General features: G+C 46.4%; 1 protein-coding gene across 1 annotated transcript in view; it reads right to left on the bottom strand.

Annotated features, from left to right (window-relative positions):
• Nucleotides 1-24,062, bottom strand: part of znf608 (zinc finger protein 608) — a gene marked incomplete at both ends in the record, with an annotated part of 140,983 nt that overhangs the window by 10,061 nt on the left and 106,860 nt on the right. Inside the window, 3 exons of the mRNA XM_080499229.1 lie at nt 5,354-5,410; nt 5,631-5,778; nt 22,183-22,352. Of these exons, the coding sequence (XP_080355355.1) occupies nt 5,354-5,410; nt 5,631-5,778; nt 22,183-22,352 (375 nt within the window). The remainder of the gene's footprint in view (nt 1-5,353; nt 5,411-5,630; nt 5,779-22,182; nt 22,353-24,062) is intronic.

Raw genomic sequence — 24,062 nt, 5'->3', positions numbered from 1 at the left:
AACCAGTGTTCAGCACTGGTACCAGTACCTGACTGCACCCTGCACCAGTGTTGACAGTGAACCAGTGTTCAGCACTGGTACCAGTACCTGACTGCACCCTGCACCAGTGTTGACAGTGAACCAGTGTTCAGCACTGGTACCAGTACCTGACTGCACCCTGCACCAGTGTTGACAGTGAACCAGTGTTCAGCACTGGTACCAGTACCTGACTGCACCCTGCACCAGTGTTGACAGTGAACCAGTGTTCAGCACTGGTACCAGTACCTGACTGCACCCTGCACCAGTGTTGACAGTGAACCAGTGTTCAGCACTGGTACCAGTACCTGACTGCACCCTGCACCAGTGTTGACAGTGAACCAGTGTTCAGCACTGGTACCAGTACCTGACTGCACCCTGCACCAGTGTTGACAGTGAACCACTGTTCAGCACTGGTACCAGTACCTGACTGCACCCTGATCCAGTGTTGACAGTGAACCACTGTTCAGCACTGGTACCAGTACCTGACTGCACCCTGCACCAGTGTGGACAGTGAACCACTGTTCACACTGGTACCAGTACCTGACTGCACCCTGCACCAGTGTTGACAGTGAACCAGTGTTCAGCACTGGTACCAGTACCTGACTGCACCCTGCACCAGTGTTGACACTGAACCAGTGTTCAGCACTGGTACCAGTACCTGACTGCACCCTGCACCAGTGTTGACGGTGAACCACTGTTCAGCACTGGTACCAGTACCTGACTGCACCCTGCACAAGTGTTGACGGTGAACCAGTGTTCAGCACTGGTACCAGTACCTGACTGCACCCTGCACAAGTGTTGACGGTGAACCAGTGTTCAGCACTGGTACCAGTACCTGACTGCACCCTGCACCAGTGTTGACGGTGAACCAGTGTTTAGCACTGGTACCAGTACCTGACTGCACCCTGCACCAGTGTTGACGGTGAACCAGTGTTCATCACTGGTACCAGTACCTGACTGCACCCTGCACCAGTGTTGACGGTGAACCAGTGTTCATCACTGGTACCAGTACCTGACTGCACCCTGCACCAGTGTTGACGGTGAACCAGTGTTCAGCACTGGTACCAGTACCTGACTGCACCCTGCACCAGTGTTGACAGTGAACCAGTGTTCAGCACTGGTACCAGTACCTGACTGAACCCTGCACCAGTGTTGACAGTGAACCAGTGTTCAGCACTGGTACCAGTACCTGACTGAACCCTGCACCAGTGTTGACGGTGAACCACTGTTCAGCACTGGTACCAGTACCTGACTGCACCCTGCACCAGTGTTGACGGTGAACCAGTGTTCAGCACTGGTACCAGTACCTGACTGCACCCTGCACCAGTGTTGACGGTGAACCAGTGTTCAGCACTGGTGCCAGTACCTGACTGCACCCTGCACCAGTGTTGACGGTGAACCAGTGTTTAGCACTGGTACCAGTACCTGACTGCACCCTGCACCAGTGTTGACAGTGAACCAGTGTTCAGTACTGGTACCAGTACCTGACTGCACCCTGCACCAGTGTTGACGGTGAACCACTGTTCAGCACTGGTACCAGTACCTGACTGCACCCTGCACCAGTGTTGACGGTGAACCAGTGTTCAGCACTGGTACCAGTACCTGACTGAACCCTGCACCAGTGTTGACAGTGAACCAGTGTTCAGCACTGGTACCAGTACCTGACTGCACCCTGCACCAGTGTTGACAGTGAACCAGTGTTCAGCACTGGTACCAGTACCTGACTGCACCCTGCACCAGTGTTGACGGTGAACCAGTGTTTAGCACTGGTACCAGTACCTGACTGCACCCTGCACCAGTGTTGACGGTGAACCAGTGTTCAGCACTGGTGCCAGTACCTGACTGCACCCTGCACCAGTGTTGACGGTGAACCAGTGTTTAGCACTGGTACCAGTACCTGACTGCACCCTGCACCAGTGTTGACGGTGAACCAGTGTTCAGTACTGGTACCAGTACCTGACTGCACCCTGCACCAGTGTTGACGGTGAACCAGTGTTCAGCACTGGTGCCAGTACCTGACTGCACCCTGCACCAGTGTTGACGGTGAACCAGTGTTCAGCACTGGTACCAGTACCTGACTGAACCCTGCACCAGTGTTGACAGTGAACCAGTGTTCAGCACTGGTACCAGTACCTGACTGCACCCTGCACCAGTGTTGACGGTGAACCACTGTTCAGCACTGGTACCAGTACCTGACTGCACCCTGCACCAGTGTTGACGGTGAACCAGTGTTTAGCACTGGTACCAGTACCTGACTGCACCCTGCACCAGTGTTGACAGTGAACCAGTGTTCAGTACTGGTACCAGTACCTGACTGCACCCTGCACCAGTGTTGACGGTGAACCACTGTTCAGCACTGGTACCAGTACCTGACTGCACCCTGCACCAGTGTTGACGGTGAACCAGTGTTCAGCACTGGTACCAGTACCTGACTGAACCCTGCACCAGTGTTGACAGTGAACCAGTGTTCAGCACTGGTACCAGTACCTGACTGCACCCTGCACCAGTGTTGACAGTGAACCAGTGTTCAGCACTGGTACCAGTACCTGACTGCACCCTGCACCAGTGTTGACGGTGAACCAGTGTTTAGCACTGGTACCAGTACCTGACTGCACCCTGCACCAGTGTTGACGGTGAACCAGTGTTCAGCACTGGTGCCAGTACCTGACTGCACCCTGCACCAGTGTTGACGGTGAACCAGTGTTTAGCACTGGTACCAGTACCTGACTGCACCCTGCACCAGTGTTGACAGTGAACCAGTGTTCAGTACTGGTACCAGTACCTGACTGCACCCTGCACCAGTGTTGACGGTGAACCAGTGTTCAGCACTGGTGCCAGTACCTGACTGCACCCTGCACCAGTGTTGACGGTGAACCAGTGTTCAGCACTGGTACCAGTACCTGACTGAACCCTGCACCAGTGTTGACGGTGAACCAGTGTTCAGCACTGGTGCCAGTACCTGACTGCACCCTGCACCAGTGTTGACGGTGAACCAGTGTTTAGCACTGGTACCAGTACCTGACTGCACCCTGCACCAGTGTTGACAGTGAACCAGTGTTCAGTACTGGTACCAGTACCTGACTGCACCCTGCACCAGTGTTGACGGTGAACCACTGTTCAGCACTGGTACCAGTACCTGACTGCACCCTGCACCAGTGTTGACGGTGAACCAGTGTTCAGCACTGGTACCAGTACCTGACTGAACCCTGCACCAGTGTTGACAGTGAACCAGTGTTCAGCACTGGTACCAGTACCTGACTGCACCCTGCACCAGTGTTGACGGTGAACCACTGTTCAGCACTGGTACCAGTACCTGACTGCACCCTGCACCAGTGTTGACGGTGAACCAGTGTTTAGCACTGGTACCAGTACCTGACTGCACCCTGCACCAGTGTTGACAGTGAACCAGTGTTCAGCACTGTTGCCCACATCATTGATGAGAAGAGAAATCTCATACATTGCTGAGATGCTGAGATGCTTGTATTCATACAGAACAATCGACCTCTTACACATGAGGACATGGGAAAAGAAATAGACCAGTTATGTGGACGAGTCAACTTCAGTCTTTGTTTTTGTTGCACTTTAAAGGAGGGCTGTTTTAATTTTGTGAGCATTTCTGTGCCTTTCTTGTTTATATTTGCACTATTTTGTTACTCTTAAAAGAGATTGAGCCCAGTTTGAGTCTATTATTTGACAAGTTATGTCCAGTTATTCATTCATTGACTGTTTACAACTAATGGACTGAAGATATGCCTCTTCCTTTTTTTTATATTGTCTGTGGTGTTGTTGAGTTTGTTGTTGAGGTTTCTCTCTAACACTAAATAAATATGGCACTTTTTTCCATAATTTAAGTTGTTGTTCTCTTATTTTTCTCAGTGTGTACATTTGGAAAGCCATGTTTGATTCACATATGCATCCAGTGGGGCATCACAATAAAATTAGGCATAATGTGTTAATTCCACAGTAGGAGATATTTTATGTTGTTGTTACCTAACAGTTTTGATGTAAAAAGCCAGCATATATCGGTATCGGTGATATCGGTATCGGAAATTAAGAGTTGGACAATATCGGAATATCGGATATCGGTAGAAAAGCCAATATCGAGCATCCCTAAAATTGACTCTTTAAGTGTTAAATCAACGCTGCTGATTTTACTGTGGGTGCTGCAGTTAGAAATTGTGCGCTCATCTCCATTACTGTTCGCGGTGCAGTTTTCCCCCTTGTGGATTAATGAGTGCATTTCACCCACAGACATACAGTATAGTAAAAAATGGCCATTACATTGCTCCTGCTCTCTTGAGTATCGACTGACAGATAATGTCACGTCGTGCTCCCCAGGTTGTATTGGGGAGCTTCTATGAGTACCAGTTTTTCCTGCAGTTTCTGATGCTGGTATCGGGATCGGTATCGGTATCTGCATCGGTATCGGTGTGTCCCTAATGTCCAACAACATGGGATCTTGGTAAAAGATATGTACCATTGTGTGGCATATTTTTTCAAATGACTAATTGTTGCATGACGTAGATGTTTAAAATGTGACGATTGTGAGGAAGTAATTCCTTGTTTGTCTGTGGAGACCAGAGCTAACTCCACCGCCGGCATCACGTCTGCTCAGCTCACAGCAATGACCCTTTATAGAGTCTATCTTCTGCAGCAGTGGAGGTAGTCATCACATTATGCTCTTTCACTGCTGACGAGCTTCCTGCTGCAGAATTTCACTTTTAAACAACGGCGCTGATGTACTGCGTGAGGAGGTATGGAAAAGCGGCTAACGATGGACTGGAGGATACTTCAGGCAACAAGGTGAGGTAGGAGCACAGCCAAATGAGCAGTGAGCCATTATTCCCAGGAGAGAAGGTCACACAGTAGATTCAGGGACCCAGCAGGTGGCCTCCAACACAAAACAACTGCTTAGCTTTGTTTTCATAAAAGCAACGTTCAGCCAAGACAACGCACACGATGTAGACATTGTGGATGATCAATTTCTTTTCTCCAGGCCCCCACAAGTTTCTCTCATGCTCTGACATATTCTTTATTTTAAATTGTACTGTGTATAGACATTTATCTTTTGGGGACCTTTTTCTGTTACTGTCAGTGAAATTCAGCAGTAATGGAGGATGATCTGCTACTGAAACAGCTTTCTGTGGTCCAACAATGACATCATGATGGATGACAGGCATGAACAGTCAAACCAAAATCAGTCATTGTAATGTGGTTGTTGGACAACTTCCTGCCTGGCTAAAACAAATGTCAACTGTATGACTCCACCAAGTCTCACAGGGGGATTCAGTCAGACAAGTGTAAACCTGAAGAAGCTGACAGGTTTAAAACGTACCGGTTGAGGAGTGTCCCGATACCTGCTGGCTGGAGACGAGAGACCTGGAGCTCAGACCTTCAACACAAAGAGACACAGTGAGAACATCAGCTGTGAAGCAGAACTCACCATCAAAGGTTCAGCTTGGTGGCTCCCAAACCAACCCCAACCCATTTCAGCTCGTAAATCTTTTTTATACTTTTTCAAATACAGAAATATTTAGGGTGATGAGACACTGTTTGACCTGCAGAGAACATATTTTGTTTTGACACAACTTTGTGTGCATGCGTGTGTGTACCTTGGTAGATGTCGTACTGTCCCGACATCAGGTTGTAGCTCATACCCAGGTGTGTGTGGTGGTGTGTGTGGAGGTGCCGGGCGAACGACACGTGGTTCCTCTCTCGCTCCGTCTCTCTCTCACTATCCGGAGAACCTTTTTCACCAGGCTGCAAACACACAGGTGGATTTACACAATGCCTTCTTCTTCTAACACTGCCAGACAAATCATTATTGTTTCTCTTCTCTTTTCCCTCGTTTTAATTTCCACCTCTGAAACTCTTGTTTGACATTTTGTTTTAGTTATTGTAAAAACATTTTGAGACATAAACACAAAGTAAATATATTTTCTTATCCCAGCATTTGCAAGAAATTCTTCCAACTGTTATTATTAAATTGGATGAATCCAGTCAGAAAGAGATTTCCAAAATCACAAAGTTATTTTTACCGGTGGTTCACAGCGTATTTGTGCGGCCAATGGATGTCGAAGGTTTGATGCATCACTGTCCACATGTCCAAGCTTCACTGAACTCTGCTTCCCAAGTTTGAACGGCTATTTTGCTCACTCTTTTTTTTAATAAAGTATCTTTATTGAATTTTTTTCAGATAGTTTAGTACATACAATACACAAGATGCAAATGAAACAAAACAAAAAACAAACAAAAACAAGGGCTAGCAGTCAAGCTGATATAGTACTCTGCATCACTAATACATTATGTCCCAAGCAGCATTTAAAAGAAAAAAGGTAAGTGATATACACGTCGCACTGTCCAGAAATGTGATCAACTCAGGCAAGATAGTCCAAGAAAGGTTGCCAGATGTTGGAACATGTATGAAGACAGCCCATCATGCCGTATGGAATCCTCTCCATGTGCAGGACACTGGTGAGGTCGGCAAGCCCGGTTTTTAAACTGAGGCGCAGTGTCCATTTTCCACAGGTTCAATATTGCTTTCTTTGTAACGATCATGTCATACGATCATTGTCCACTGTACAGAGACCGTGATTTTGTAGAGATGGGGAATAGCCAAACATGCTATCTCTGGGTCAGGTTAGGAAACGCAGCCATACGCTCCAGAAAAGCAGCTGAATATCTCACACCAAACGTTATACAGCCATGGACATGTCCAGAAAATGTGTGCCAAGGAGCTCTCGGCAGACTTACATCGATCACATGAAGGAGAAGTAGAGGGATGAATCCTGTGGAGTTTAGATGTAGAATAGTGAAGTCTGTGTAGTACTTTAAAATAAACTACCTGACGTCTGGTATTGACGGTGCGTGATCAAAGTCTGCTCAGGTTCTCCTCCCAAATGTCATCTGTAATACTGATCCCCAGATCCTCCTCCCAGGCCCTTTTCAAATGAAAAGTGGTCAAATGCACTCGTTCAGTGAACACTTTTACAAAGCCTGAAATGCATTTTTTTGAGGAAGGCGGGCCCAGCAAAAGACTGTCAATCTTTTTTTCCCCCTCAGGAAGAGTCTGAAAATTAGGCATAGATTGGCTGATGTAGTTTCTTATTTGTAAATATCGGAAAAAGTGAGTAGAGAGAAGAGAGAATTTGTCCTGAAGCTGATTTAATGAGGCAAATTGTTTGTCAATATACAAATCCTTTAACGTGACTAAACCCTTTAGTGTCCACGTGTCAAATGTAACATCTGACAGGGACGGAGGAAATGCATGGTTGCGATACACTGGGTGGGGCATGCACAGAGGTGTTTGGCAGTTTACTGCCCCTCCTTATTTGCTCCCATATTTTCAGGCAATTCAGGACTATACGATTATTCACTTTCATTGTTGCAGGAGGACTAGCTGATGAGAAAAGAAGAGCTGGAAGAGAGCTGTTTTCAACACCATACTTTTCAATGGTGACCCACGCAGGAATATCTGTTGAAACATCTTTATCATAACCTTCCTGCCAGTAAGCAAGGGCCCTAAGACTGGCTTCCCAGTAAGAGTGGAGGAAACATGGTCGTCCTAACCCACCTCTCCCTCTTGTCTTCTATACCATATTTTCCACACTATAAGGCACACCAGATTATAAGGCGCACCTACATTGATTGAAATAATTTACAACTTTGTTCATATATAAGGCACACCGCATTATAAGGCACATGGAATAGACCAGTGGTCAACACCCTTTATAGCTCAAAGCCATTAGGTTACATTTTCCACTGATTCTAACACCCAGAGAGGTGCACACACTTTATTTTGATAGTCCTACCTGCGGCCTATGCCAGGAGGACACTACACACAAAACCTTCTTCACTGCTGGTTGACAACTTACAACTACCGGTAATAAACTAAACTACATGAACTAAGCAACAAAAACACAACACAATTATTACCGACACCACAAACCAAATATAACCCCCAATAATTGCACTTAAAACAAACAGAAACTCCCATAATTCATTGCAGCTATCGGCTGCACTGAGGAGCTCAGGATGCAAGGCATGATGGGAATTCATGTTTTGTGTTGTTGTAGGTTATTGTGGGTTGTTGTTGGGCTTGGTGTTGTGTTGATTGTGTTTATGTGTTTTTGTTCCCCAGTTTAGGGAGTCATTATTTCATCTAGTTTATTTTGGTTTGTTAGAATGTTGGTGTGCAACCATGAGTGATGAAGGTGTTGTGTGGAGTGTCGTCCGCTCTGAACATCCGGTTGCGAAGTTTAAGTTGTCAAAATAAAAGCTTCTGGTTTTCAGCTGTCAAATAGCAGTCTGGAGTAGAGCAATTCTTCCATATATAAGGCGCACCGGGTTATAAGGCGCACTGGCAGCTTTTGAGAAAATTTGAGGTATTTAGGTGCCTTATAGGGCGGAAAATATGGTACATGTATTTTGGAAATTCTATGTGCTTTGTAGTTCCAGATAAAATGAACAATTATTGAATCTAATGTATTGAAAAATCATTGTTAAAAAAAAAATAGGGATATTTTGTAAAAAGATATAAAAACCCCAGAAGAGAGACCATTTTGATAGCGTTTATGCAGCCCACCATAGAAAGAGGAAGGGTACGCTATTTTTCGACATTGATTTTTAATTTCTCTACTGCTTCAAGAAAATTGTATTTAAATATTAATTTAGGATCTCTTGGAGTACTCCCAGATATTTTAATTTATCAGTAATTTTGAAATGTAAAAATTCAGGGTCAAGTTCTGCAGTAATGACCATGAATTCTGACTTTTGCCAGTTGATTGTGTATCCCGATACCTCGCCAAAAGACTTTATGAAATAAAATAAAACATGGATGGACTGTTCAGACTGTGAGAGGAAAATTACAACATCGTCTGCGTATAAAGAAAGGTGATGGTCTATATTCCCCAGGTGAATGGGTCAAAGAAGAGTGTGGTGTCTAACACTAATGGCAAGAGGTTCAATTGCAACTGCAAACAACGGGGCTGAGTGGACAGCCCTGTCGTGTACCACGGTGTAAAGGAAAGGGGGCTGATTTTTCTTGATTGGTTAGAATGGATGAAGAGGGCTGGGTGTACCCAAACCCAAAGTCCTCCAAAGCTCTCAACATATACCCCCACTCCAATTGGTCGAACGCCTTTTCTGCATTGAACCATTTTATGGCCTCTCTCATGTTTATGATGTATTATGTTCATTAGCCTTCTTACATTAAAAAACGAGAACCTACTTGGGACAAAGCCAGTTTGATCAGCATGGAAAATGGAAGTTATATGTTTATTTACCCTGTTTGCCGGCATTTTTTGTAAAAAAAAAACTTCATGTCGGAGTTTAATAAGCACTAAGTCGAAAAGATGAAGGCTCAGTCTCAACCCTGCCCTCTTTTGGTATCAGTGAAATATTCACCTCATACAGAGTATGAGGAAATTTACAAGTTTCAAAAGAGTGTGTAAACATACTCAAAAGGAGGGGAGCTACTTTTTATATAGTTCAATACTAAAACCATCCAGCCCTGCACAGTCTTACCATTAGGAAATGATTTTATGGCATCCAGAATTTCCTGAATTGTGATGTTTGAAGTTAAGGCATCCTGTGCAGTCTTACTTAACTTAGGAAGAGCCAGACGTCCAAACCAGTCCGAGAGATTCCCATTTGCTTTTGACATATACAGTTGCTCGTAATATTCTTTAAAATAATTATTAATGCCTTTTGGGTCAACAACTAATTCCCCTGTTTTGACCTGATTTTATGAATGGCTCTGCTGGCCTGTAAGCCTCTCAGCTGCCTAGATAGGAGTTTATGGGGCTTATCCCCGAACTCAAACTGTCTTTGCCTTAATTAAAGCAGCTGGCCTCGTACCTGATCAGACAACAGAGTATTATATTCATATTTCAATTTCAGAATATTTTGTAGAGGAGGGTAACTGGGGGATGGTGGAAGTAAATGTTCTATCTCTGCAAGACGAGGCTCTTCTCCCTCCTCATAGAGGTTTCAAAAGAGATAATGTGACCTCTGCTAACTACCTTAACAGTTTCCCATAGGATGGAGTCATTACCCTCAGAATTGTCAGTAGTTTCCAGAAACTCCGAGGAATGAAATTGACAGTTAGACCTGAGTTATAGTGTTGTCTCTTACGGTTAAGGTCAAGGACCATAGTGCAGCAAATAAATGAAAAAATACTTAAAATTGTGATACAAGCATGAATTTTGGTACATATTATCACCAGAACCTACTCTATCAAAACATCTGGGTGGCCACCCAAAAATCCAAAAAGGCAACCCAAATTCTGAGATGGCCACCCAAAAATGAGGTTGTTCCTTTGTAAATGCAAGGGCATTGGTTTTATGCCCCAATAATGTATGAAGGCCGAATATAAAGTTGAATATTGCAGACAATTTGGTGCCAGTTGTATATCTGTATCTGTTATGGTTCTTGAGCTACAATGCGAAAGAGCCCAAAAAAAAAAAAAAAAAAAAAGAGTATATGAGCCATAACAATAAAAATATGGATTTTGAAATGTAGGTATGTATTGCAGTCAAATATGAACTATTGTGGATATTTTTGGCACTGACAGCATTTCTGTAACTTTGGTAATTGATATGATTCACCATCCACACACCTGTGAAGATGTGTATGTGTTTATCAGTCATGACTGCAACGCTGCGGCTACTCTTTTGGAGATAAGACAAGGAATGTCATATATCCTTTCTTGGCAACAAAGTGACTATGTGTGCACAGTATGCAACTAATCCTCACATTTGCAACTGCCCAGCTGTTGGCAACTCTTGGCAATTGGAGAATTCGCAGTCCAATAGACCTGGCATTCTTCATCTACTTTTTGCCACCCCCAGTCAGCAGGGTTCCTTTCTTCCGGTTGACACTGGGTTGCCTGGGCCCAAACACAGCCAGCCTGATAGGCAGCACGTCTGGTGTGTTGGAACAGAGCTGCTTTGGTTGGTGGGATTCGTTTTCTGGCAAACATGTCAAGCCTGGCTTCATCCACAGTCGCAACTCTGCTGGAGCTGTCATACATTAGGATGACAAACTTTTCCAGGATCTCCAGGTCACAGGCTTTACTTACTGTGGAAGGGTAAACACTCAGTTTAGAGAATACAGAAGAGACCTCAGGACATATATCCCATGTTTGCTATGTGGTTTTCTTGCCTTTGTTGCGGAAGGCCGAAACAGTGTCACATCCTGTAAAGCCGTGAAAGAATAGCAAGCCTTTGACCTTATCCTGGCCAATATCATGGATCATGTCATGCACACTTATCCCAACGGAGAATCTGGCCTTGTCCAAATGATACCCACATGTACTGCAGCACAGATTCTTGAAGGCTGATGAAGACACTAAGTGCCAAGACAACAAAATCTGTGACATTTGCCTTGATCACGATGGACTGGCTCCCATGTTCTGCAGCATATTTGGCATGCACAAAGAGTCCGCTGTCAGCTTCCTCGTGAGAGCATCCATCCAGCCCTTCAAGATCAGTTTCACCAGTGCTCAGGACAGCCGATCCCTTTGTAACAATCACCAAGTTTGTAACGGACATTTGAGCAACCTTGTCAGCAAGAAAGTGGTACAACTCAGTCTTATTGTCACTGTGTCTCAGGAAGTTACACCAGTTAGATGGAATTGCATTCTTGTTTGTTACATTGCGTCTCCCCCCTTGGCCACGTTTGGACCTGGTTTCAGCTTTAAGACTTGTTGGGCTGTACACATCAAAGACTAGATGTGTCAGTTGGTATTTGCTGCTGTACATGTGTATTACTGGGAGGAAGTCGAGAGCTGCATAATCCTGCAATGTCTTTGATCTTTTGGGAGGCAGGCCATGGACCAGAGCTGAGCCATCTACAATGAGAACATCTGCCTCAGGTTCTTGGTAAACTGATGAGGTATACGTTTCAAGGATACAGGTCAACTGAGACTTCTGGCAAGTGTACAGTCTTCGTTCCTCACTCACAGGGAAAAAAACTCTTGCAGATCACATTCTCTTGTCTGAGAAGATATGAATAGTCTAGAGAGTCATTGCCATGACTTGTGAGACGCTGCTTAGCTTGCTGCACCTGTGGTGAGCTCCCATCACCTGTAGATTGTCGTTGTTTTGCACGAGCAAGTTTTGTATTGTTAAACATGATTTTGCAGCTCTTGTGGTACTTAGCCATGTTTTGTCGTCGTGTTGCCTCTATGCCACTACCTTCATCCAGTCTTGTTAGTTCAAAGGTGAGAGGCATTTCTCCAATCTCCTGAAACAATAGCACATTTCTTGAGAGCATGACATACCGATCATGTTCAGGATCATGATGTTGAGAGGCAGAGGGGGAAGTTAGACCTTCATTTTGCTTGTGTTTCTGGCAAAGACAGCATTTGCTCCAGTCAGTCATCCTCCTAGCTGTAATTGAACTTACGCTCGCCATTATGAACTCTTGACTAAGGGGCCGAGGGGCTATCCTTTTGCCGCATTGGTCTGAAATGCACATTGACGTATGGGATACAACTAGGTTCGGGAAACCTACACCGAGCCCGATCATTCATCAGTGCCATTTAATTCCCGTGTGATCTGTACACCATCCGGGTAAGTACATGAGAACATCATGCATTGTCCCCTTACCCTTGGCTCGGCTCTCCCGCGCTGGCACACCCTGTCAATTCAGGTGCGGCTGTCTAACTAATTTTACCAACTACTGTCTACCAGCTGATTGATATGGGGCTATTAGACAACATTTGGGAAACTAAACTAAGCTACACTACAACTAGTACTAGTCTACTATGTTAAAGTAAGTAAAGCTAGGCACAGCATAGATAAGCAAATTAGCTGACACTGAACCCTATGCTGAGATTAACAGCAGTGAAGTCACCAGTGTGCCCTGGTTGTGCAGTGACATTCACTCTTTTAGATCAGGGGTCGGAAGCCTTTAATGCTCAAAGAGCCATTTGGACCCGTTTCACACTGAACAACACCCAAAGAGCCACACACATTTTATTTTGACAGTCCCACAGGAAGACAATGCCAGGAGGACATGACACACCAATCTTTTATTTTGACAGTCCCACAGGCAGACCATGCCAGGAGGACACTACACACCAGTCTTTTATTTTGACAGTCCCACAGGAAGACCATGCCAGGAGGACATGACACACCAGTCTTTTATTTTGATAGTCCCACAGGCAGACCATGCCAGGAGGACACTACACACCAGTCTTTTATTTTGACAGTCCCACAGGAAGACCATGCCAGGAGGACATGACACACCAGTCTTTTATTTTGATAGTCCCACAGGCAGACCATGCCAGGAGGACACTACACACCAGTCTTTTATTTTGACAGTCCCACAGGAAGACCATGCCAGTACAACACTACTCACCAGTCTTTTATTTTGACAGTCCCACAGGAAGACCATGCCAGGAGGACACTACACACCAGTCTTTTATTTTGACAGTCCCACAGGAAGACCATGCCAGTACAACACTACTCACCAGTCTTTTATTTTGGCAGTCCCACAGGAAGACCATGCCAGGACAACACTACTCACCAGTCTTTTATTTTGACAGTCCCACAAGCAGACCATGCCAGGATGACACTACACATCAGTCTTTTATTTTGACAGTCCCACCAGCAGACCATGCCAGGAGGACACTACACATCAGTCTTTTATTTTGACAGTCCCACCAGCAGACCATGCCAGGAGGACACGACACACAAAACCTTCTTCACTGCTGGTTGACAACTTACAACTAATAAACTAAACTACATGAACTAAGCAACAAAAACACAACACAATTATTACCAACACTACAAACCTAACATAACCCCCAATAATTACATTTAAAACACGACAAACAGAAACTCCCATAATGCATTGCAGGTCTCAGCTCATTTATTGCTACACATTATTAAAATGGAAGATAAATGTGGGAGATGTGGATTGTTAGAACCATGAGTGTGATGGTGTGTCTTTAATGTCCTGTAGTTGTTGTGTAATTCACTAGAATGTTCCGTCACTCTCAACAAGTCTGCAATGAACCTCCTGGAACTGTCGGCGCTCCGCAGCGCAGCGGTTTTACTGTGAAAGGTACAGGAAGCTCCCAGCTTCAGACACCAGTTGAGCCGCTGTCATGACCTGCAGCCGCAATTCTACGTTCTTCATTCTTTATTGTTGTAATGACGTCACATCACTGCTCGTTCACCACCCTACATTTTACCACTCTTTGTAGCGGGACTGCGCTCTGGGTGGCCTTGCCTCCTTACGTCCCTCTCTGGGTGGCTTTGCCTCCTTACGTCCCTGCAGGATGAACTGCAGTGGGACGGAGGCTCCAGGAGCCACAGTGGAGGGACCAAAGAGCCGCATGAGGCTCCGAAGCCGCGGGTTGCCGACCCCTGTTTTAGACTAACACCACCACCTAGAAAATAAATGTATACACTTACAAACTAGCAGTTTCAATGATGTGATGTCCATGGCATTAAACACTGCTAAATTGCACATAACATTTTTTGCATTCTACTGATCCCAAAACAACATAATTTGAAGATTATTGCTGCCATATTGGATGCCATCTTCATCCATTTTCATCAAGCGGCACATGGGTATTAGATCAAAATCTTGATGGGCGGCCATCTTGTAAAAAATAGTGGCCATTTTGAAATTTTGAGTGGCCACCTTGGAATTTCTGAAAAGTGGCCATTAGAGAACATACAGGCCAAATTTGATGCTTGCATCATTAACTGAAGTATTTTAGTGTAGAGTTTAAATTAACTTCTGCACTACCGAGGATGTTGGAGAATGATGAGAAATTAAAATATTATGATAAGTTGAAGAGATCACATTAGAAATAGAGCGAGAGTTCAAAATAAAATAATCTATCTGAGAATATGATTTGTATCTTGGTGAAAAGAAGGAATAATCTCTATTTGTGGGATACTGCAGTCTCTAGATATCTACCAGATTCATAGAAGACATTTAATTATTTAACAGTGTGGAGGATGCAGATACTTGGGTTGTGTGAGCTGACCTGTCCAGAAAATTATTTAGCACACAATTGAAGTCTCCACCAATAACAAAGATGTGTGTCAGAGGAGGTAGGCAGTGTTGGGATTTATGGTTGCTTATTAGCATAAAAAATTACTGTAAGTAATTTATGAACAATTTAAATTATTAATGGAAGTAAACAGTAACTAATACCAAAATATCAGTCTCGTTTGTAAAAAGGTTATTCAAGTTGGTTGATATTCCTGTGCAAAATATAACAATCTTAAATAAGGAAGGTGTGAGACTAGAGTACAGACTGTTACAAACCAATGAATTATCAACAATAAATACACAATAATTACCAGGAATTGATCAATTCAGCTGACAGGCATTCATTCTCAAAAATGCATTAATTCATAAACAATTCTGAAACTATTTCATAAATCAACACAATCAAGTAACAAACGTCATCGAACACGGAGATCTAATCTACTAAACAACAACACTATGTACAAAGAAAGAGTGTGTGTGTGTGTGTGTGTGTGTGTGTGTGTGTGTGTGTGTGTGTGTGTGTGTGTGTGTGTGTGTGTGTGTATGTGTGTGTGTGTGTGTAATGACCACGAGTGTCCACCAGGTGGCGGTGTACCTGGGAGGGTCAGGTTAGTGCAGTGGTTCTCAATTATTTTCTGTCACGCCCCCCCTAGAGGACAGAATGTTTTTCAGGCACCCCCCCTGAATTGTACTACCATTGAGAACTTGATAATATTTATTTATTTATCTGTATAAACCATGTATGAGTTGCTGGCACCAGCATTCTGCATACAATCGCCTGATTATCAAAATAAATCTCTATGGTGTGAGGTTTTATGCACCTTGCGATGTGGTGGACAACTTTGTAAGAGGCTAACAGGCTTTTTTGTTTACTGATGCCGCGCTGACAAAATGAGCGGCTTGTTGGCCATACTCATGGAGTTTACCATGAAACAACTCCAGTGGCTTACTGACATAACGGGTGTATGGTCTCCAGGTGTATGGTGTATGGTCTCCAGGTGTATGGTTTATGGTCTCCAGGTGTATGGTGCATGGTCTCCAGGTGTATGGTGTATGGTCTCCTGGTGTATGGTGTATGGTCTCCAGGTGTATGGTGTATGGTCTCCAGGTGGATGGTCTCCAGGTGTATGGTGTATGGTCTCCAGGTGTATGGTGTATGGTCTCCAGGTGTATGGTGTATGGTCTCCAGGTGTATGGTGTATGGTCTCCAGGTACCGTCTTCATTTATTTGGTTTCATGCTCCGCTGCCAGAGTTTTTAGGCATAAAACACAAACGGGTGTTTCCTGGTTCCCGACGTGTTCACGGTAAACCCAAGGGCGACGTAGCATCGTCATATCTCCTGCTCTTACTAGCTTTATGTTTACTCTCACCTGTTTTCTTTTCCTCTGACGCCTCATCCTTTTTTCTTTTCACTCCTGTCAGAAACTTCTCCACCTCTCCTCCTCCTCCTCCTCCAGCTCTGTACACCGGTGTTCATGTGTAGTACTTCTTCTACTCTACTGGTTGAACAGGCAGCCTGTTGATTAGTTTGAGCACTGCTGCCACCTAGTGGCTGGAGGCCCTTTTTTTTATTGTTCAAGCATGAATAAAGACACTAATACTGAAAGTCGCGCCCGCCTCACGCCCCCCCTGACACCCCACCACGCCCCCCCAGGGGGGTGCGCCCCACCATTTGAGAAGCACTGGGTTAGTGGGTGTAATGATCCCAAACAGACCCCAGAGGGAGGCAGGCGTCTGGTTCGGGGCAGTAACCATGACGACCACTAGGGGCGCCTGGAGGGAGAGGCAATGACTCATTGCTACCAACAGGTAAAGAGAGATTGCAATGACCCACGCAGCCACTAGAGGCGTTTGACTTGCTCTTTCTGGGACGTGGTGGTTGCTCGGCAACCAGGTAAACAAGATGTCCGTCTCGCGCATGCACGAGGGACGCTAGGAGCAAAGAGGTCTCACCAAGCAGAATCATTACTGTAACGCTGGAGTTTAACTGGAGGTTGAGACATAAAGTCAAACTCTGGTGACGATACTGATGGATCACGGCGGCACAAGTTAGCGGTTCAGATGCTAACTGTGGCTGTGAGGAGAGCTGATCTCCATCAGGTAGCACAAGTGGCGGCGGGATAGGCATGGGGGCGCATGCATGAGGGGTTAATGAAGGAGAGAGAGAGAGAGAAAAGAGGGAGAGAGTTCTGGCGAGGCTCGGTTCCGTGGCTCGGTTCTCCACAGAGATCTCCTCAGAACTCCTGTTCTGAGGGGGAAAACCAGAGTCCTGAACTTGTGATGGTGAACGTGAACACGCTCACGTTGGTACACAACACATGCTGTTCAGCGGCACATGAAACAGTTGCAGGTTAGCTTCAAGCTAATCTGGCAGCGCTGCCCAGACAAAAGCTCTCTTACAGTTCCATTGCACTGTGTGGTCCAGACCAGACCTGGTCCCTGGTAGGAGACCAGGGTGAGAAGAGGGGACCTGGTCCCTGGTAGGAGACCAGGGTGAGAAGAGGGGACCTGGTCCCTGGTAGGAGACCAGGGTGAGAAGCAGAGACCTGGTCCCTGGTAGGAGACCAGGGTGAGAAGAGGGGACCTGGTCCCTGGTAGGAGACCAGGGTGAGAAGAGGGGACCTGGTCCCTGGTAGGAGGCCAGGGTGAGAAGAGGGGACCTGGTCCCTGGTAGGAGACCAGGGTGAGAAGAGGGGACCTGGTCCCTGGTAGGAGACCAGGGTGAGAAGAGGGGACCTGGTCCCTGGTAGGAGACCAGGGTGAGAAGAGGGGACCTGGTCCCTGGTAGGAGACCAGGGTGAGAAGAGGGGACCTGGTCCCTGGTAGGAGACCAGGGTGAGAAGCGGAGACCTGGTCCCTGGTAGGAGACCAGGGTGAGAAGAGGGGACCTGGTCCCTGGTCTCCTACCAGGGTGAGAAGAGGGGACCTGGTCCTTGGTAGGAGACCAGGGTGAGAAGAGGGGACCTGGTCCCTGGTAGGAGACCAGGGTGAGAAGAGGAGACCTGGTCCCTGGTAGGAGACCAGGGTGAGAAGCAGAGACCTGGTCCCTGGTAGGAGGCCAGGGTGAGAAGAGGGGACCTGGTCCCTGGTAGGAGACCAGGGTGAGAAGCGGAGACCTGGTCCCTGGTAGGAGACCAGGGTGAGAAGAGGGGACCTGGTCCCTGGTAGGAGACCAGGGTGAGAAGAGGGGACCTGGTCCCTGGTAGGAGACCAGGGTGAGAAGCAGAGACCTGGTCCCTGGTAGGAGACCAGGGTGAGAAGAGGGGACCTGGTCCCTGGTAGGAGACCAGGGTGAGAAGAGGGGACAGTTGGTTGGGAGACAGTTTGACCAAGTTGTGTCCAGGTCAGGTTTGACCAATGATGAGGCTTTTCCAACCTGGGGCTTGTGGCCCTCAGGTCCCTGTCCTCCCCCCTGCTGTTCCATTACCTTCCCATGGTTCTAGCAGCCGGTTCTCTTGGGGGAGAACTGCTTGAAGGAGAGCAGGGATCCGGGCCCAACAGCAGTGAATTAAATATCTTTCTGAAAAATGGCAGATCATCAAAATTTGGAGCGTAAACATTCATAAGTGTAATGTGAAATGAATAAATTTAGCCTGTCACCAAAAAACATCTACTGTTTGGATCACTGATAGTAGAAACATGTCTAAATGGGATCGTTTTACGAATTAAAATTGCAACTCCCCGGGCCTTACTGGAAAAGTGGACTGGAAAATTTGGTTAACCCAGGAACACTTTAGTAATTTTTCTTTGGCAGGTCTTACAAGTGTTTCCTGTAGAGAAGTAATATCAGCAGACAGTGACTTTAAATGAGAGAACACCTTAGTGCGTTTGAGTACATGACCCTGACATTCCAGCTTGTAAAGGTGCTATCGCCACTGAGAGGAGGTGAACTAGGATGCATTTAGAATTAAAGCATATAAACATAAAGCCCTTGAAAAACAAACAGCAATAACAAAAACAGAACACAAAACCCAACATGAAGAACAATGGCCCCCTCCCCCCACCCCATTTTCCCAAACAAAGTGAGATCAGTCACCCTAAACCATCAAACCGTGGTTGCCGGACCATATGAAGTCTTGAGCTACAGGTAGGCTCTAACACTGAGCTCTTGGGGCTCTCACTCCAGCAACGCAGAAGCAAAAAAAATCACCAACGGTCATAACAATGTCCTCGTCAAAATAATTGTACAGTAGAATTCACATACCCGATGTGTGCTGATCCGTATATGTTCAATGTAAAGTTTCTGCAAATATTTTTTCCTCTGCCTCCCACGGTGAAGAAAACACCTTCTCAGTGTTGCCATGGGTAACCCGCAGCCTCGCTGGATAAATGAAGCCGGTCCGGGCACCAGCATCCTGGAGCCTCTTACAGGCGCCATCAAAAGCCTGCCGCTCCTTCATCACCTCCGCTGGATAATCCAGTAAAATGTGTATCGGCTTTCTGTTGTGCCTCGAGGGAAACTTGATGGGCCAGCTGCAGTATCCTCTCCCTCGTCTGGAAATGGTGAATCCGGGCAATCATTATGCGCGGCCATGCATCATTCCCAGAGGGCTGCCTTCCGATGCGGTGCGCTCGATCCACGTCCACGGGCTTTGGAAAGTTGCCTGCGCTGAGGATTCCCATAATAAACTCCGTCACAAACTCCGTTGGGCATCCTCAATCTCTCAATCCTCAATCTTTTCTGGGAGACCCACAATCTTGATATTCTGGCGTCGAGAGCGAACCTCAAGATCTATCAGCTTCAGAGGAAACGCATCATTTTCTGCGTGCACCCTTGTGCACGTTTGTTCCAGCATGGTGAGGCAGCGGTCATACTCCGAGTGAGCTTCCTCCACCTCTTTAACACGATTCCCGAGGCTAACCAAAGATGCTTGGGTGGATGCAAGAGATGCCTCTAATGTATTGAAGCGGTCTGTCATCATTTTGCTCATAATCTGTATTGCAGAAAGAACATCCACCAACCCACTTTCACTTCCTGGTAAAACAGGCCAGGCGGGAGGCTCTCCATGCTCCGCTGCTGGTGCTCCCTCGTCTTCGTGAGGGACTTTCTCCAAGTTCTTCCCACGGTTAGCCTTGGGTCTCGTCACGCTCAATGACTGCGAGCGAGAGGGGTTGATCAGTGAGGGGATAGTGTTGGGAAAATACTTTATTATCATTGTTTCATGCTTGTGCAAATTCTGTGCAGACCTTTGAGTGCAGCGGCCTGCAGCCCCCGCACCTCACATGAGATCTTTATCTGTTAACTGTTTCTGTTTCTCCCCACTTTGAATCCGCTGTGTTTTTACGATCCTGTAAGACAGACCACAGGAACCAGTTTCAACCAGTGTTTTTACAACGTGTGTACCCGCCCACTGAGCTATCAATCAAGAAGGCAGACAGAGAGCATACTGTGAAGACTTCTGTGTGAGCTCTGAGAGGTGAACTCGTTGTCTTCCCTTGCTGCAAGTGGCCTGGTTATTTCTCGGTTCCTTGGTTATTTACCTATTTCAGGGGTTTAGACCTGACAGAGAGGATACCCTGGATTTCTTCTGTTCTATTGGGTTATCAGTTTGAGGATCTCGTCTCCCCCTGAGATGAGACAACTTGACGTAGATGATCTGGTGGTGGGTTGGACCGCAGCCATGTATGGAGAGAGGTGCACTCAGTACACAGAGGTATACAGAGGAGAGATTAACAGACAGTGGACGGCCTGTCAGGAAATCTTTTATCCACCTAAGTTTCTTGAGCAGGATGTCTGGTATGATGTTATTGGCAGTGAGCCTGTAATCAATGAGGCAGTTTATTTCTGATTTCCTGGTTCAGCGATGACACTAACTGATTTCAGTTGTGTCAGGGTCAGCTGGGTCCGCGCATGTTCTGAGCTCTTTCCCAGGGGCAACATCTGGACGAGCTCGGAGCAGCCGCCTCACTTCCTCCACCACCACATAGAATCCAGGGTCCCTTTATACGGCATATTTTAAGTGAAAATGTAAAACTTTTGTTGCATGTTGGGCGTTTGTTTTAACGACAACAGTGCTCAGAGACTTTGAAAATGCAACTTTTTGAAAACAGCTCCCAAGGTGGAACTTTTTAAAAATGCTCAGGTTCCACTGCCATGTAAATGGTGTGCTAAGTGCTGCCTGCACACCACGGTCGTAGTAAATATTTCTTCTGCACATGCTCAGTAGATGAACAATCAGAACAATGTTCTACCATTGTTAATGTTTAGAGCAGATTGTTCTCTGTTGCATATGTGTGCTTTCATTACAAAAAGAACCATTAGCACCTACTCGTGGCCCAACATGAAAACAGCATCATTTTCCCACTGTTGCTGTGTGAATTTGAAATCTTTCTGAAAGAAAACGTGACAAAAAGCAATGCGTTTTCACTTGAATCTAACTCATGTCAAACCTGACGTTGAAGTGCACACAGAAATGAATCTAGTGTGCATCAACAATAAAAACTGTTCTACCTCATGTGCTTTACATTGAGTCCTACTTTCAGCTTTGACTTTTATTTGCTTGTCAAAATAAAATCTTACGTGGGAACTTTGCTTAACGAGACAATCTGGGCAGGCACACAGGGCCTTCCATCACATTACAGTTTAATGACCCATCTTCGCCAATGTCTGATTGCAGAAAAGCCAGCCTGTGGTGACCAACACTAACATACAAAAGCAGGAACCTTGAAAATGAAATATAGGGGCAGTTTTCTGATTTTCTGAAATAGATGTTAACACAAATTAAACTTAACATCTTTGAAACAGAGCGTGCAAAGCTGATTTGAAACATTTTATTGATGTCTTCAATGGTGAAAAGGCAGTAAAGTGAATGTTGTCCGACACACTGAGCATGACAGACACTGGTGGGCATTAAAATAAAACCTGCACAGAATGCTACTTATAGTAGAGGAGGGGATAGTGTCGATACTTTCCACACAACAGTCTTACATCTGAAGGTGTTATATAGGGACATGCTTTCCATGTTTCATGGTCCAACTTTACAATCCTCTCTGTGGTATCTTCCTTGTCTGCCAGAACTGAATGAAGTGAAGAGAGCGCATTAAAGTCGGAGGAGAGATTTCAGGTATTAACCCCCGCAGGCACAGGTGTAGCTTTAGCATCATGTTGTGGTGTGTGTGTGACGGGGAAGCGGGCGGTCTCTCACAGCGGAGGGTTTTCCGTGGTACTGGTGGCTCGGCTGCTGCAGCAGCTCCACGGCCGGGGACGACGTGGAGTCGCCGCCCTGCTTGCTGCTCACCGCTCCTCCTCTACTGGGCGGAGTCACCTCCGACTCCTCCCGACCCGCTGTCTTGCCATAAAGAGGATAATGGAAACCTGAGCAGGGGTGAACACAAGCGCTGTTACACAACACATTACGCTCGACAGCTGTTATCAAATATTCAGCTCACAGGTATTCTTATTCTCCTATAAGACATTTTTATGTGACATTTTCAAGTTCATCCTTTGTGGAACAAAATACCAGGATTGCAGTTGAGGCTGGCTCATATCCCCATTAACCATTTTTTAAGTTAGACTGCTAAAGGTTTACATTGCTAGGAGACCGTTCATCCATTATCTACCGCTTTATCCGGGGCCGGGTCGCAAAGGCAGCAGTCTTAGCAGGGTTGCCCAGACTTCCCTCGCCCCGAACACTTCTTTCAGCTCTTCTGGTGGAACCCCAAGGCGTTCCCAGGCCAGCCGATAGACATAGTCCCTCCAGGTGTCCTGAGTCTGCCCCGAGGCCTCCTACCAGAGAGACATTGTCCCTCCAGGTGTCCTGGATCTGCCCCGAGGCCTCCTACCGGAGGGACATGCCTGGAACACCTCCCTAGGGAGGCGTCCGGGGGGTATCCGAAACAGGTGCCTGAACCACCTCATCTGGCTCCTCTGGATGTGGAGGAGCAGCAGCTCTACTACGAGCTCCTCCCTGGTGACTGAGCTCCTCACCCTATCTCTAAGGGTGACTGAGCTCCTCAGCACTCCTGAGCAGAATTACTATTGCAACAACACATCGTCAGTAGGGTAAAACTAACCTGTCTCACGACAGTCTAATCCCAGCTCACGTTCCCTATTAGTGGGTGAACAATCCAACGCTTGGTGAATTCTGCTTCACAATGATAGGAAGAGCCGACATCGAAGGATCAAAAAGCGACGTCGCTATGAACGCTTGGCCGCTACAAGCCAGTTGTCCCTGTGGTAACTTTTCTGACGCCTCCTGCTTAAAACCCAAAAAGTCAGAAGGATCATGAGGCTCCGCTTTCACGGTCTATATTCATACTGAAAATCAAGATCAAACGAGCTTTTGCCCTTCTCAGTCAGGGTGACTGAGCTCCTCACCCTATCTCTAAAGGTGACTGAGCTCCTCATCCTATCTATAAGGGTGACGCCCAGCCACCCTACGGAGGAAGCTCATTTCAGCCGCTTGTATCCGGGATCTGGTTCTTTCGGTCATGACCCATAGTTCATGACCATAGGTGAGGGTAGGAACGAAGATCGACCGGTAAATCGAGAGCTTCGCTTTTTGGCTCAGCTCCTTCTTCACCACGACGGACCGATACAACGACCACATAACTGCAGACGCTGCACCGATCCGCCTGTCGATCTCACGCTCCATCTTTCCCCCACTCCTGAACAAGACCCTGAGATACTTGAACTCCTCCACCTGGAACAAGGGCACTCCACCGACCTGGAGGGAGCAAGACACCTTTTTCTGGTCAAGAACCATGGCCTCGGATTTAGAGGTGCTGATCCTCATCCCAGCTGCTTCACACTCGGCTGTGAACCACGTCAGTGCACGCTGAAGGTCCAGGTTCAATGAGGCCAACAGAACCACATCATCTGCAAAAAGCAGAGATGAGAGCCTGTGGTCCCCAAACCGGACCCCTTCTGGTCCCTGGCCATGTCTAGAGATTCTGTCCATATATATATGATGAACAGAATCAGTGATAAAGGACACCCTGCTGGAGGCCAACGTGCACTGGGAACAGGTCTGACTTACTGCCAGCAATGCGAACCAAACTCCTGCTCTGGGAATACAAGGACCAA

This window comes from Blennius ocellaris, assembly GCF_963422515.1.
Source record: "Blennius ocellaris genome assembly, chromosome: 7".
Classification (NCBI taxonomy): domain Eukaryota; kingdom Metazoa; phylum Chordata; class Actinopteri; order Blenniiformes; family Blenniidae; genus Blennius; species Blennius ocellaris.
This window is presented reverse-complemented; position numbering and strand designations above follow the sequence as displayed.